This window comes from Daktulosphaira vitifoliae, unplaced genomic scaffold (assembly GCF_025091365.1).
Source record: "Daktulosphaira vitifoliae isolate Bord-2020 unplaced genomic scaffold, ASM2509136v1 Scaffold_4, whole genome shotgun sequence".
Classification (NCBI taxonomy): domain Eukaryota; kingdom Metazoa; phylum Arthropoda; class Insecta; order Hemiptera; family Phylloxeridae; genus Daktulosphaira; species Daktulosphaira vitifoliae.
In genome coordinates this window covers 39,079,255-39,097,016 of record NW_026099575.1, presented here as the reverse complement: position 1 = coordinate 39,097,016, position 17,762 = coordinate 39,079,255, and the positions used below count along the sequence as shown (strand labels likewise).

General features: G+C 26.3%; 1 protein-coding gene and 1 long non-coding RNA gene across 3 annotated transcripts in view; both read left to right on the top strand.

Annotated features, from left to right (window-relative positions):
• The window catches only part of LOC126903892 (sodium-dependent nutrient amino acid transporter 1), a 34,444-nt gene that overhangs the window by 8,311 nt on the left and 8,371 nt on the right, over window positions 1–17,762 (top strand). The window contains exon 2 of one of the 2 annotated variants that reach the window (XM_050682448.1): window positions 1,672–2,262. In XM_050682448.1, the coding sequence (XP_050538405.1) occupies window positions 1,672–2,262 (591 nt within the window). Of the gene's footprint in view, window positions 1–1,668; window positions 2,263–17,762 lie in introns of both variants that reach the window. The other variant, XM_050682447.1, reaches the window with a different exon arrangement.
• Window positions 2,269–4,118, top strand: LOC126903916 (uncharacterized). The gene is made up of 2 exons (XR_007703636.1): window positions 2,269–3,703; window positions 3,809–4,118. It is a non-coding gene; the product is annotated as an uncharacterized LOC126903916 (long non-coding RNA).

The following is a 17,762-nucleotide window of genomic DNA, read 5'->3' as shown; positions in this document are numbered from 1 at the left end:
TTTTTAATATCCTCTTTTTCAGGAAATGGTTTATTCAAGTAGTTTGATCTTAGTGTTTGATCTATTCGCACATGATGTGAAATGAGTCTTCCTCTTCTACTCCACACTTCCTGCACAATGGTGATTCCGATACCCCAATTGCGTTAAGATGCTTAAGCAGGTGACCATGTCCTGTCAGTAGACCAGTCAGGGTGCTTATTTGATGTCTAGTCATGCTATTAAGATCACCTAGCAATAAACCAGGGGTCTTGATAAACATTTTAGATTGTCTAGGTACTACCAAGTANTCATACTATATTTAATTGCTATAATAAATATTAATTCTTATATTGCACTTAAAAATTATAAATCTTGTAATCAAGATATAAATAGTGAAATAAGAGTTCATGTTTCTTTTGGAATAATCCTACAATTCCTTCCAAAAATTAAACATTATTTACGGTTTTGCATGGAAGCGTTTTTTATCATAGTGATTTTAATCACTGTCAGATACCATTTATACTTTTCCAACTATGCCACAACCACACATTGTTAGTTGTGTTGCGACTCCACTGTGTTACCGTTTTTTGTTTGTTAACTACAAACAATGTCTTTAAATATTATATAAAGACATCGTAAAATTAATTCTTTTTCAGTCTCTCGTCAATGCTAAACATTTCAATAATTTTGTTTTTATAAATTTTTTTATTTGATGAACCATCCTTTTGTTATTGCTTGATTTAGCTTCGATTTTTACCAATTTTCTATTGATTATTTATTATTTAATCTACAGTAGTCGTCATTTGTCACAGGTACTACTGGACATTATCCATCATACAGAAATCTTACCTTTAATAATTCATGTGCGTTGGACGCATACTCTTATATTTAACACAAGTTTACTATCGTATGAGTAGATTGTTGAACAACTAGTGTAGAAAAATTATCTTGATAACTACGATAATAATTTATCATTTATCATTTTTTTTACCAATTCATCACTTAAAAGTTGTATTACAACTTTTGTCTCGAAAATCTTATTAATTTTTGATTATCTGTCTTTTAATACTTAAAAAGTATAATGGAATAATATAGATGTTTATAATATGATGTAGATGTTTTTAAAAGTTTCTTCTGTGATAGAAATGGTACTTAACTGTAATTTTACTTGTGATCGAATAATATGTTTAATATATTTTTTTAACCTAAGCACATATTATTCTTTATAAAGTATAAAACTGTTTCGGTTCTCCCAATTTTTATAAATAAAAATATTTTTTTTAATGAACGCTTTGGTGTACATACTCCGCCTACGTTTCATATCCACTCTATTTATTAAAATGGTTATTACTCAATATGTATTTGCCCTGAGATTATTTTCGATCAAAATTTTTTGTAAGATAAAGGCTAAAAAATTGCTATTTTGTAAAAATAAAATTGTTTTTCTTATTAGTCATAAATAATAAAATATGTGCTATGAATGTAAGTCTAATAGTTATTAACCATTATCTTTTCAAAATTCGAATAAATGTTTCAAACATACGTTTTGTGAGCTTCGGTTCTATGTGCCACACAAATTATTAAAAGATACAGTTATAGTTATTAACACAGTACTGTGTAAAGTTATATAATGGTTTTATTAAAAGAAAGAAAAAAGATTGATTAAAAAATAATCAGTGTTTCTTTTAGCAGGTAACAAGGTCTATGTCCAACACTTCATTGGTGATGCTCATTAAAAACGATCCAGTGATACGAACCGTTGTATCGGAAGTGACAGTAACTGAGCAGTCGTGCTATGGCGTTTTCCGCAAGTTGGAGTCGGACGGTGATGGAAGAGGCGGGTTTAGGGGCCGCAGTCGGTCGACACAACCTTCACCTACGAGACTGCCGCCGCTTGAACGTTTCAGTCAACGAGAGCATGCGGCCGCGTACAGTACCGATTGCTTCACCGAAGAAATTGATGATGATCCGTTTATTACTTATAGTGATGCGATAGTGAGCGGAACTGAATTTGCGACTGGTGGAGCAACAAGTGTTGGTGAAGATTCTTTAAGCGATTTAGACACTGTTGTGTGGACTGAAGAGGACTACTCGCCGACTGTAGTGATTAGCACATCATCAGTGGTCGGTTTTTATCCGACCGAAGTCTTAGGGTCTGATATCACCACCAAAACGGGAGATTTATGTGCTGGGGGTGCGGCCGCCGCTCCGTACAGCCACACCCCCATGGGATCCACTACAAAGCTCGTCGGGATCGACAAAAATAGCGACGACACACCTAATGTAAGTAAATAGTATTTATTGAGTTGCTTAAAAAATTTCATTGTACATTTGTTTTATTATTTCAAGTAATATTATTCTGATAGAAATCCAACAATAAATGGAAATAAATTATTTTTTAAATAGTTTGGGAATAAATATTATTTTATGTAATGCTATTAAATATTACTAATGTCTGAAATTTTCACCTACTTTCAAAATAATTCATTGTGTTAATTATTAACATGATATTATATTATAATATCGTTTGAAAAGTTGACAAGTTAATATTTGTTGGCAATCGGTTATTGCAGTATCAGTGTACTTATTCACAATAGTACCTAGTTTAACATTTAAAACCTGGTTCGTTGACGCAATTTTAATTACGCCACGTGTGATAAAGATAAACCTTATTATGACTCTCTTAATTAAATTGTAATTAATGTTATTGATGTAATATATAGTTTCATATATATATATACATATACATTAAAAAAAAATGTGTTTATTATTCATTGACTTATTTTTCATTTAAATAAAAATTAATATCATGTAGACTCAAAACAAATAAAATTCAATTTGTTTGTATTAAGCCTAATCATTTAAAATGGTGCATATTTTAAGACAACAGCAATCTACACATTTTATTATAAAAAAAAGATACTGAAATTTTTATAGTTATTTAATGATGGTTATAAACCGTCGCCAGTGCGACGAACAACCACCCGCCCTGGATTATCAAAGATTAAGAAACCTCCTCCTTTGGGGTAGATATCTATGGCTCTTAATGGGCTTATATAGCATTAAAAAAAAATCGAATGATGAAAAACATGAAATGATGTATCTACTTTTTTTTTATGAGAAATTGTACTAGTTCTATTTGATAAACAAATGTATATTTTCAAAAAAATTACGACGCATCATTAAATATATATTTTTTGTCGAAGAGAGATTGTGGGGGCTCTATGTATGAACATTTTTGCGGGGTCTTATAATTTTCTTTAAATAAAATGATCTTTTTTTAACTTCTAGTTTGCTACAGTTATAGTTAAACTAATTCTTTAAGATTCATTTAATTTTTATTAGATATATTTTCATTGTTTACTTTTATATAAATTAATCTTCTTGAGTTTCTAAAAGCTTTTATTTATATTTTCTGAAATTAAACTTAAATTTGACTTAAGAGGTTTCAATAGACTGCGATAGCTTCAACGAAGTTTTTTACTAATTCATTAAGTATTTTCAAAAACCATTGGATTTTGCTTGGATCACGTTGTGTATTAGTATTTCTTACATTTATTGACGCAGTAAATTTATTGAACAGCGTAAACTAAAAAAAATATTTTTTAAACTGTAGTTTTTAGCTTATACAAGTGCAGTATTACGTGTATAAATATAGTTTGCGTTATCGAACCATTCCGGAATTGCTTACTAGTGACGAGTCAAGGCAAACCAAACGCAATAGGTATTACTGTTGATTTTGTATTTTCTAATTGATTTTCGTGTTACAAAATATTACTGCATCGTTAAAAAATGTTTACTTAACTATATATGATGCTTGTGGTTTCAGATAATTTTAAGTTCAATGCTCTTTTCATGTTACGGAAATTACTGAATTTACTCCTTGGACAATAATAATATTTTAATTGCTCGCACGGAATCCTGAATTTTGGAATTTATGGATGATCTTTTTTTGTAAAGTTTTTATGAGAAAATTATTTGTTCAGTTAATTATATGAAAATGCGTGTGTATATATAGCAATAAAAATACATTATAATGCAAATTGTTTGGCAAAGCTTCACCAAGGCCGACATGCATACCATTTCAGCAATAATAATTATTATTGTTTAACGAAAATATAGTAATATATTTCATTGTTCTTCGTTTTTTTTTTTTGTTTTGAAAAGGAATAAAATTAAACGCTTTGGCACCAATTATTGATTACGATTATGTGTTTGAATTAATTGAGTCGTTTTTTGTTTACCGCGTTACGTATCATACATAGTCAGTATCATTATCTTAAGAACTTAATTGAAACATATCATAAAAATAAGTTGACGATAAAATAATAATAGTTGATACAAAAAATAAATATGTTAAAAATAAAATTTAATAAGCCGACAATAAACTTAACTAAAATGATTCGAGGATTTTGATTTCAATGTATTAGTTACAAATTTAAAAAATTTTGTTTTGAATATGTATGTATGCATATATATTTTTTAAAGTAGCTTTCATGCGACCTTGAAAAGCCATGGTTGGTATAATCCGTGAACCGTAACCCGCAATACGGTCCTATTTTTTAAATAGGTTGTATGATCATGTGTATGTAATAACAACTTAGGGTATTTCAAAAATGTACAATGGTTATATGGCTTCCTGATCATTCATTGTGTGAATATATGACACATTAAACAAGAATAATTTTTAATTGTAACCTTATTCGATTTTCAATAGGACTACAACACTACGCAAATTTTGTGGCAGCAATTTTTTTCAAAAAAAAAAATTTAAATATTTACATCCAAGAACCGCTTTTCTTTCGACTCTTATTTCAAGAGAAACATTAAGTAAATTAGGTCACCGAACATCAGATTACATTAAAGTTTAAAGTAATCACTCAAAACAATTACAAAAAAAATGTTTTTGAGGAGGATTAGTGATTTTTAAATATAGGTTATAACATAAAAAATACAGACAATTTTTGTTGAAAATGTCGTTGTTTAACATTGAGATATTTTTTTTAATTTCTAAAGTTGATTGTTTTTTTTCAATTTTCGATAACGAAAGGTTAAACTAGAATAAAATCAGGTTACAGTAGCTCCTATTATTTTGTTTCTTGTTATTTTTATGTAAGATATTTTTTGTTTTTAAAAATACCAAGCACTTTAATAATGTTAAGTATTTTCATACGCAGTGGATTGATTTGTATTACACGCTGTTGTTTAATTTAATAGAGAGTAAACTATTTGATAAGTTCCTAGATAATTAATAGTCTTTATAAATTGATTTTTTAAAAAAAATTTTCTGGAAATCCTGAATTTTATTTACTGTTTTGTTTGTGTTTTAATGGCAGATTTACCACTTGATGATAGAATTTTTTGATTATTTTAATAAACATTCGAGGTATTCCTCCCCTACATTATGAGCATGTATTGTAATAATAGCAAAATATGTGGATATTTTCACTTAAAATTTATTGCTTATTTTTAGCATCATTATATACTTAACATTATTATATACTTTGACAACATTCGCGCTTAGTGCCCTCTATTATTGTTTCGTAGTAACCCAAAAGATGTAGTTGAAATCAATTTTTCGGAGAGGGAGGTGGAAACTCGTGCAAATCTACACGATAAAAGTATTATATATTTATATATAAAAATATAATACATTATATATATATATATATATATATATATATATATATATCGTCTTATAGACTAATAAGTATGGCCAACGACATTAGAAAATTGTTTAACTGCTGATTAAATGAGAACACTAAAAACCCGTTTCTTTACTTACTGAATACCTTATACACATTTAGGGTAGGTATTATCTCTCTCTATACATTTTTGTATGATATAGTTTTATTTTATGAAAGTACTACTTATATTAATTTAAAAGTGGAAGTTTAGGATATGGGTGGCCGACCCTAAGTATTTGGGATTAAGGCGAGGAAAAAAAGAAGAATTATATTAATTTATCAAACTAATTCATTAATTTCGGAGATTAGTACAATAGAAATCTTTATGAGTTAATATATTTGGTATACAGTACTGAATAAAGTGAACATTGGCAGCAAAAGTTTATAAAATAAAAATGTGGATTTCAATATTTCTTCAAAATTATTTAATGGACTTGTCAAGTTTTTTTAAAAATTATAGAGAAACTGGATTTAATACAGCTAAATTGAAAGCTCAAATACTCGCCATTATGTAACTAAATATAAAGAGCAACTCAGATGTAATTCCGAAGTAACTATCTAAACTCAAAGGTATTACATCAGTATTCTGCCCGCCAGTGTCTTTGAGTTTGAATCATAAGTGCACGGTGGTCTAGTGGTAAGGTTTGTTTCTATGAAGACTTGGGTTCTAATCTCGTACCTTGCCTCTTTTTTCCTTACGATTTCCGGTACACTTTTGATGTTAGTTTTAAACATTTCATTTTCAGTATATTTAACTCTCAATCTTATTTTTTTTAAGTCTATGTGAGTTGATAAGATATCTGTAATCAAATTTGAAGCGTTACATGATGTAACGTTTCATGAATATACTTACATGTATACAACCACTAACTTAAGGAAGGAAATCCTTAGTGGTCGACATAGTTCTTTGGGAACATGGCTGTTTTCTATGGACATTGTCAAAATCATTTATGATTATTATTATTATAGTTATTATTCAATACAGAACACATGCAGTGAATAACAATAAACAACGCTATACGCTTTCGGCCAGGTTGTATTCCTGTGCAACGTGATATTTCTTCCTCTAGGTTCCGACAATGATCACAATGGTTTTTTATACCTGTATATGGTACATCAAGAAAATTAAAAATTCTTATAACAAACCATTGCCTATGGTATAACAATGTAAGTATATGATGGTCGGTTACAACGATTTTTTTTTTATAAATAAAGGCAGTAGTGACCGAAATACACTCTGTACTTCAGTTTATTGTCTTCAATTTGTTTAACATGTTTTACGAATAGAACAATAGGTATGTTTGTTTTTATGATTTAATAATATTTTGAGATCAACAAGAAATATGAGCTTTAAAATATAAAATTAGCTTAAATAAATTTTTAGATTTGTTGGATACCATAAAAATTAAATTTTAATTATTTTAAATGAATATAGTCTTTTTTTTCAGCCGAATTGACCGGACATCGATTTAAATATTTTACTCATGGCTGGCTAAAGAGTAAAACCATCAATAAACTTACCTAGTACCCCTAGTTTAAAAAAGTCTCACTATCGTAAAATTTCAAACATTTTAAAACACAATTTTTTTGGTAAGAAATTCCTGAAGTAATTATCTCAATGTTATCCTTCTTACTTGTATAGTTAACTCAAGTTTTTAAAATATTTTTATGGATAATGTAGTATGATAACATGTGTCTATAAGAAATATATTGTATTAATAGTGAAATATAATAAACGAAGCTAGAATTTCAGGTTTTTTCTTGTTCTGTACTTTAAACGTTTATCTAGTTACTAACATTTCCTTGAAATAGTCAACGTGCAAAATATTAGGCGCACTAAAATGTGACGATTTATAAATTTTCCCTTTTTGTATCATCATAATACCATGGTTTTTTTTTTTATTATTTTGTTGTCCATCCTACTATAAGAATCGATTTATTTTGAAGTAAACGCAGTTTTTAATGTCGTTGATAAAATATCATATAGTAATTTATTATATGAATTATTGAAGAAGAAATTTGTCTACATAAAAGAAATATATTAATATGATATAGTAATCACAATAAATAAAACTTAATGTTAAGTTTAATTTATAGCTAAATTTTCCAAATAACTGAAGAAATATGTGTATAATTCGGCTAAACTATGCTGATGATGAAATGTTAAAATAACTCTCAAATTCTTCAGTTCATATGTGTATACATGTCATGCTAATCTATATTCATTATATTATACATTAATAGTAAATGAAGTCGTTTTTTATATAAAAAAACATTCATTACGTTGATATTAATAATATTCTTAATGCTATTAACATCTAAATAACCCAACGACTAAATAAAAATATTTTAAAAACTTGAGTTAACTATACAAGTAAGAAGGGTAACATTGAGATAAATACTTCAGGAATTTCTTACCAAAAAAAATTGTGTTTTAAAATGTTTGAAATTTTACGATAGTGAGACTTTTTTAAACTAGGGGTACTAGGAAAGTTTATTGATGGTTTTACTCTTTAGCCAGCCATGAGTAAAATATTTAAATCGATGTCCGGTCAATTCGGCTGAAAAATAAGACTATTTCTACTTTAACACTAGGAACAAACATTAAAATCAATAATTTACTAAATTTTAAAACAAAATTCAAATAAACTTTTGTTATTGCAATAAAAAACCCTTTAACATTAAAGAAATATCGGTTATTTATTAGTTTACCAAAACAAAGATATTAATCACATTTGATAATAGATATAGTGTTGAAATGACGAATACCATAAGATTATATAAAATAACGTGTCATGAACAACTATAATAAACATGTATTAGGTTTTAATAGAAAATATTCACGTTTTATTCGAGAAGGTCAGGAGACGATTTCTCTAACAGTAGCAGCTCGTTTTTAACCTTGAAGTACAAGTGAGCGACAACTTCTTTAGATTGTGGTGCAACTTAAAAGGTACTAATAGTAGGTAAATGAAATAATATTGTGCAGTATGGTCAGTTTTGTGGAATGTTTACTTGATTCTGAGTATTAGGGTTTTTTAAAATATCTGTTAATTGAAACGTTTACACTTAATCTTAATTAATTCCTTTTCTGAACTAAGTTTTTTTGAGCTATTAAAATCAAAGTAGTGTTTACTTAAAAAAAATCAGGAACTAATTTTTGTTGTTTTATTATAAATAATTTTAAGTAAAATTCTAATTAAATTTAATCTCTAAGAAATATTGACAGAAATATTGCTTATGATAGCGATATAGTTTTAAATGAACTTAATATATGTTAAAAAAAACATCGCATCTAAAATATTTCTATGGTAGTGATAAGAAACCTGATTGAGTTTGATAGATCTTTTTATTTTTGGTCTTAATATAGACAACTTCTGTACTTTTGAAAGTTCTACTAAATCCGCCTTTGGTCTTAAACAAAATTATTTACTTTTTATTGAACGGATAATGTAAATCAATGGATTTATAAATTATCAAGTTTACATATTATTTTTAGGATTCAAGAGTTTTATTTCATATTTTTTTGCCTTCGTAATGTTTAGTAAACGATTATTTATTTAAATAAGTTTTGATAATTTGATAAAATAACTTAGCATTACTGTTAATTGTCGCCTCTATTTGAAATGTTTGTGTTTACACGTTACCATGTTTCTCTCAACCACATATCACATTATCAACCTATAAAGAAGTGAATCGGTATCTGAATCATATGTGCACAGTGGTCTAGTGGTAAGGTGTGTCTCTAAAACGTCTTGGGTTTTGCTACTGCACTGGCTCTTTTTTCACACGATTTCCGGTACACATCCAACGTTATTGATCTTCGGCTACAGTGTCATTGTTTATACTGATTTATAAAAAATCTCCAGTAAAGTTGGACCTGGGGTAGTTAGAATGAGTATATATTACTATCCCTACTTAGTATATGTAACATCATCTAAAACGCTTCCATGATAATGGTTAAAGAATTTACGATTATTTAAAAATTATTAGCTGTTTACAATTTTAGCATGTATTGAAAAATAATTATAATAATGTTCAAGGACTGAAACTTGTATTTAATAATTAATTATTACTGGTATAGGTCCAGTTTAAACAAACGTTTTTGGAGGAGTGGCTACACCTGCCGATCACACTTAATGCAAACATATTGCTTTATTAGAAATTATATAACTCTTTTTGAATTTCATTATTTTTACCCCAAAATAAATTTGTTTCTTTACTGTAAGGACTGTTTTTACTGTATTTGGGATATATAAATTAGCAATTATGTTAAAAATACATTTAGATTGAAATTTATGTACAATATATACATATTTAAATATAGAGTGATTGATTAACTATACCACACAAATTATGACATAGTGAATATATAGTGAGACATAGTTAATCCATCACTCTGTACAATTGTAAATATTTTCATAAATAGTTTAAATACGTAATTTATTTTTTTTAAGAAAATTAATTGGTGTTTATATTCTTGTAAATAAGAGCAATATGATGGCGTTACTTGTTAAAATTAGTTCGGTAAATTATATACTACAGGTGTATTTTCTATAATTTACTTTGTGATTTTGGTTGTCATTAAAATACAATATTTTCTATTAAAATATTTCCGTGAGCTGTAGGGGGATATTATTAAAAATCGTATTTTTAAATCATCATTTGACATAACGAGCTTCTTACACAATTATAATAGATTGTTGTATGTAAATTAAAAACCAGTTTTTCATGTAGTTCTGTCGTCTACATAAAAAAAAACTGCTAAATAATCGTGTATTTTGTGAACATTAGGTCTACTAAAAATATCTGCAATATTATTTCACTAAAAATTTCTTTAAATTTTTTTTTATTTGGTTGATTTTATAGTTCACGCTACCAAAACAAATAGAATTGCATTCAAAAGATTTTCAACATTTTTTTCATACGTGTGATCAATATACATTAGAGAATATTTTTATGATATGAATTATAAACAATAAATATTAAATAAATAGAATTATTTTATTTTGAATTTAATATGTATTCTATTGCCTATTAGGTTTTATTATTGTTATCATTATTAATATAATGTTGTTAACGTCGGACTGGGAGTCTCAGGGATCTTAATTTGGATCCGTCTTTAGCAATGTATTTAATAATTTTTTGTGATAGAAGTCCATATAATTATCAGAATGTAGAGTAGTGGGAAGTTACACCGCTTATTTTACATCAATGTCATAATTTTATATTAATAGAGAGTCTAAAACCCACTTCCCTCGTAAATAAACCACCGTTTTACATGTTATTAAATAATAAAAAAAACCATGTATCTTTTGAGGAAAAATAATTACTCACACATGAGCTTGAATATCAAGATTTTGATATACCTTGATAATTGTATACATATATATATAATTTAATTTATAAATCATCAGTCACAACAAGAAATTAAACAGATTGACATCGATGCATTTTGTAACAATGATATTAATCACTCTCAGGATTCAATTTATCTTTTCTAATCGCCGGGTATCAACTTATCTTACCATTTGGCTTTTATTACATATAAATATCAGTTATGATTATCTTCATCTGTTGAGGAAAAACAGTTAATCAATAACAAAAAATAGATTTTTCTGAACATAACTTTTATCATAAGTATTATTTTGTCAATTATAGAAAATCACAAAACTAGTATATATTATTCTAAAATACTAATTACGAAAATGTTTTTTTAAAATTCGTTATTTTAATAAAAAAGTATTTGATTTCATGTAAAAAATTTAAACAATATAAAAATGTAAACTAATTTATTTACATTAAATTTTTTTAAGGGGTAAAAGGATTTAAATTGTATACTTTTAGTAAAACTTAGACTTAGTTTTTTTTTTGTTTTTTCGTGTTTATTTAAAAAGTAAAAATATTGTGGTATATTAATATAGAATGTATTAAATTTTTCCCGGTTAACAGTGGGATAGTTGGCAGCATTTCCCCATTCTTCACGCTTCTCTGCTTTGAACTTTAATTCCTAGTCTGTTCCACATCCATATCCCCAACTAATTATCTTAAGTATTATCTTATGTCTTTCACGACTATTCTTCACTTCTACACACTCATAGGATTTGTGTTTTAGTTGCGCCCGTATAGATAAGACTGGCAACACGGTTGATTCATGATGCTGTTATTATAAAGCGTTTTTTTGGGGTAAAACAGCTGAGTTGTTGACCTATCTATGAGGCCGTGCTTCTGTTAGAGGGCTAAATAATTATGATAATTTAAATAAAATAATAATTTATTAATAAAATAGTTATCACGAATTGTTCAAAGCGATAGCTTTGACATTCAAAACATTTTTAAATATGTTAAATCTATACGTTTTTTTAACATGAATTTTTACATTGAAACACAACATTTTTTGTTCTATGGATTCGTAGTATCAGTAGATTAAAACAGCTCTGGAAATGAATGTTGAAGGAAAAAGAGGTAAAGAAAGACCAAAACAAAGAGATGGAGAGATGTAATTGAAAGCGATACGAGGACGGCTGATGTGAGCATAGATGATGTGGTAGGTCCGTGTCAAATGGAAGTTTAGGATAAGGGTGGCTGACTCCAAGGAGTTGGAATTGAGGCGAGGAAGAATAAGAAGAATTAAAACAGAAGATTAAAACAATTTAAATGAAATGATCTAATGCTAAATTTAATTAAAATAAATACGAATACAAATTTAAATTACTAATTAGTATATTTTAGTTATTTGAATAGGGTAACATAAACATTATACAAGTTTCTCACTATGTTTTACATTTTTAATACATTTTGATTCAAATTGTATAACTTTTTACTTTAAATAGTTTCTACAGTTTTGAACTATATTAAAAGAATATTTTAAGTTTGATGCGAATCTGGGAAGGTATTAGTTTTACCATGGTGTGTTTTTTTAATGAACCCTATTTTATTCTAGTTGAACCTGAAAAGTTTTACAATGGCGCCATACCGTGAATATTGTTTCAAGACGATTTTAAAATATGTATATTTTTATAGATATTTGGGTTAGGTTTGATGATTGGGTTTATTTTATTAGATAATAAAACGAGGAAAATTGAATTATGCTGAAAAAAATATTTAACAAGCTCTGATTTTCAATTTTTTTTTTTTTATTCTCAAGTGTTTAATATTAGATTGTTTAAAATAAATGCTCATTCTGCCAACTTTTAAGGACTTAAGTACTGATAATTTTATCAAATTTTCCAGAAAATATTCGAAAGGTAACCTAACATTTCTTATTAAATTTTTTTTTTTTTACTGAGTCATGAATTTTTTATTTTCGACTCGCTCAAAACGCGCAAACTTATTGTACCAACTTTATTATGCACGTTATGCTTTACAAATTTTTTAAAACACCTCAATTTTAGAATAATTTATCAAATGTACGTTTTATATTTTTTTGTTTAGTGTAGTTTAGTTTATTTGGTGTAAACGCCTTGGTGGGCTCATGTACAGTGACAATAAATATATAATAAACATTGTTGAAATAAGATACAAGTATGTTACAATAATAGTATTAATTAAGTACATAATATTAAAATAAATTTACCAAAAAAGAAAGGTGATTTTATCATATGTATCAGGCTACTAAAATCAGTGTTTTAAGGAGTATAAATCATTCATAATAAACAAATCAAATTTTAATTTATTGCACTCTCTGGCTATTCGATCAACAAGGTTATTAAAACCGTAAGATGTTCAATGAAAAGGGATTTCAAACGCGGGACAAGAACGTGAATGAAATTTAGGAACATAAAAGTTTATGGATTGTAATAGTTCTGGACAGGATATAACATCATTTACTATTTAGAAAGAAAGCAGATGTCTGTATATTTTCGCCTATTAACAAGGGAATCTAAGTTAAGGGAAAAATCTTCTTTTTACACGCTCAAGCGATTCTATCAATCCGACTTGTGAAGGATTCCAAATAATTGAGCAATATTCCAACGTAGGTCTAACTAAAGAATTATACAACGTTTTTAGACACTGTTCGTTCTTGAATTTTTTGGTATTCCTAATTAAGAACCCTAGAGTTCTTAGGGACTTCACACATATATGATCAGTGTGTAGCTGAAATGATAAGCTGGTTTTAAAAACTATCCCAAGATCTAATGGTACTAATATCCTCAATTTGATTATCAAAGAGATGATAGTCATTAATTAATTTCGTTCTTGAACGGGAAAAAGACATTTTAAAACATTTTGTGATGTTCAGTTTTAACCCATTTTTGCACCAATCACAAAATTTGTTTAGATCTTCTTGAATTTTATACTGATCAATAATTGTTATAAAATTTTCATAAATTTTGAGGTCATCAGCAAATAGTTGGAACTTACAGTATTTAAAGCAGGCACCTATGTCCAGAATAAATAATGTAAACAACAGTGGTGATAAATTGTTAATTTAGTGGTGGTATTATTAATTAATAAGCCTTGTAGGTTTATGTTCTTTGTTTGTGATACTACAAACAAATATTTGTAGTAATATATTTCTGTGTAGCTCTTGATGTTTTAATATATGCTTTAATAGAAATATCGAGAACAATATTCCACGTAGTTATATCTTATAGTTTTTAACTAATTAGTAATTATAACAAAAATTAGTGGTGATAGAAAATATCTTATTGTACATTTCAAAATCAACGCAAAAAATTGATCATTAAAAGTTTATATTTATTTATGAAAATTCCTTCGACACCATTTATTCAAAATTAACAAAAAAATTTTTTCTGAAAAGTTTCAGATCAGGCCTTTTAATTTTTATACACGTTTGCCATAAAAGTAATAACTACATTATAATTTTTTATAAATTCCCCGTAAAAATTATGACGATACTAAATTATTAAATAACAATGTCATACTTTATTTAATTGCTACAATAAATATTTATTCATAAATTATACTTTTAAATATAAAAACTACTAATCAGGATATAATTAAGGAAATAAGAGTTGAAGTTATTTTTTAAATAATCCACCAATATCTTAAAATTAAACATTATCTACATTTATATTTTCATCAAAGCTTCTCTCTCTTATGATTGTGATTTTAATCACTGTCAGATATCATTCATAGTTAGTTTTTGAATACGAAATCATCTAGATCTGATAAAGGTATTTTATAATACAATTATATAGGTGAAAGATGACACAACTTGTCATTTATCAAAATAAAATACGGATAAATCTTTTTTTTATTTATTAATAATTGAACTTAACGTCTTCTCATCTCTCCATTCATGCTAAAGGTGTTTCATTTTGTTGTTGAAATTATAGAGAAAATTTTTCATCCCAATATAGGTAATGAGGAATGTGTAAGTCTTCACTATTAATAAAAAAAATAATAAATAGAAAATTAACATGCTATTTATTAAAGTTATATAAAAAGGATACCTTTTTTTATTTAAAGTGTATGTTATTTTCAATAATATTTCTAGTTTTCGTTAATTAATAACTTTTAGCATAAACATGTAGTTATTTAAATTTCTTTTATTTTTAGAATCCATAGTAAATATCAAGTTTATTGTAAAAAAATTATTTCTGAGGGTAGATATTAAGGGTTAACTTTAAAAATTAAATTTAGTAATCTTTGATTTTTTTTTAATGGGGAATGAATTTAATTAAGTATATATCTTTTCTACATTTTTTAATGCTAATATCTCAAAAAGTATGTCACAAAGCTGGTTATCGACTAGTTGACATTTTATTTAAACAGTTTTTCTTCAATAAATAGTAAATAATTATATATGTTGTTGCTTAATTTTCAACAGCTACCCATATTACCCCTTAGAATTTATTTTTATTTTAATACAATAATATTTACTACGTTGTTACGTTTATAAAAATAATTTTTATTAATAATTTTTAAAGTCAAAAATTTATTTTTTGGTAATAATGGCAGATCATGAAGTGTTTTGCATAGCAATTGAACATCTAAATAATTTAAAACTAAATCATATTTAAGGCTTTTTGTGTATTAATGATTGAAAAACTAAAGGTGTTTCGATGACTTTGTTTCTATGAATATTGGTGTCTTCTAAAAAAATCATATAATTTTTGGTTATAATGGTATCTTTTTTATAGAATTTTTTCTATTACGTATCAAAGTATGTTACGAAAATGATTTTAATCATTGTCAGATATTAATTAAAACAAATTTAAAAATAAGCTCTAACTCTACTACGCCGGATCCTGACTGTACTTAACTTTTTAAACTTAGATAATATTGTGTAAACTCGTACTGATGTAATATCAATGTTATTGTTCAGTGTTTTTTTAAAGTACAGTGCTTACTTGTATGGACTTCGCAACAAGTTAATAAAATAAAAATAATTATAAACATCCGTTTCTTTATCTTTTATTATTAGCAATACAATTATTTATGACTAACTATTTTATGTATAAATATCATAGACACAATAATAAAGCTTTTATGATATGAATATGTATTCAAAATCGGTTATTATTTAAAGAAGGACAGAATACATTTTTGCTTATCTACAATAATAAGAATAATGTAAATTTTGTTTTGCAAAGATAAAATACATAAATAGATGCAATCCATTAATCATAAAACTTGTGGTGGGGAGGAACAAAATATATATTAATTTTAATCTTACACGTGTTATTACATTATCATAAGACATGTGGTTTATGGTTTTATCATAATGTGTCATATAAAATTGTACAAAATATGATTAAATAATTTTTGAATGTTTATATTTAATAAATGATTTTAAAAATCAATAAATTTCTCTAAAATTCATAAATTAATAAAAATGTCTGGATAAAGAAAAACCTATTGTAGGTGTTGTTAACTAACCATTTACTAAGTCATCTAGCTAATATAAAAGATAATATTATTTTTTCTAGATATAAAATATAGATGATTATCTATATTTTCCCAACACCGTAAAAATATTTGTACCGATTTCCTGAATTTAAATCTATTAAGAATATTCAAGTTAGTTCATAATATTAAATGATTTTTGCTGTGTGATAATAAAATATAAAAAATTTTACGATTTTTAAAAGTATTTACCTTGTGTAATAACCTGATTCTGATTGCCTAGGAAACAAAAATACCTAAAGAAACGTTAGAATTTATGAAGTATAATGGAAGTTTAAATATTTCACTCAACCAAATAACTAATTGATATTATTTCTTATTATTAATTTTGTGTTCATAGGGATATGGCAAATTTACAGTTTTTTATGGAGGTGAAGGAGGGAGGTTATGTATTAGAAGTTACTACTTCCGAATTGAATTTTTTATTCGTAATTATTTTTGTCGCTGTTCATTGACTATGATCGCTCCCTGGCCACGTCAATGTTTGCCAACTCTTTTAAATTTCATAGTTAACTTATTATTATTTTAATTATTTATAATATGGTGTTATTATGATAATGTAATCAACTATTTATATTTGCGTATTGACTTAGTGATAGTAATAATAGTAAGAGTATAAGAACATTAGTGAGTGACTAGTGAATAAGTCACCGACCATATAATGGGTTGGTATGGACATAAATTAATTTTTGTAGTTAATGAGTTATTTTTCTATGTTAACATATGGTAATTAAACAGTTGCTTAAATGTATAACAGATTACCTTATACATGAAATGAGTATTTATAAATTGTGTGTTAAAGTTACGTTATACTTAACGATATATAATATACAAAAAACTTTTTAATTTAATTTAAGTGAAGTTTGAATCAAAATAAAAAGATCACCTATTATAAATCGTTTTAATAATTTATAAATTTTACTTTAGCAAAAATTCAACATTTTTATTTGAATTTTAAACATTAATCAGTTATTTTTCTAAAAAAAATTTTTCATCCAAAATATTCACAGTCTTTTTTTATTAGTTATTATTTTTAATTTATTTTACATACGAAATTGTAATAGTATTTTTGAAAATTTATCTTAAGATAATTGGCCATCTCATAAAATAGTAATGTTGCTATTATGTATTAAAATTTGATTTAATCATAATACGTGTTAATTTTTCAAGTTTTAAGATTTAAAAATTTTTTTTTTAACTATAAAAAGAATGATATATACA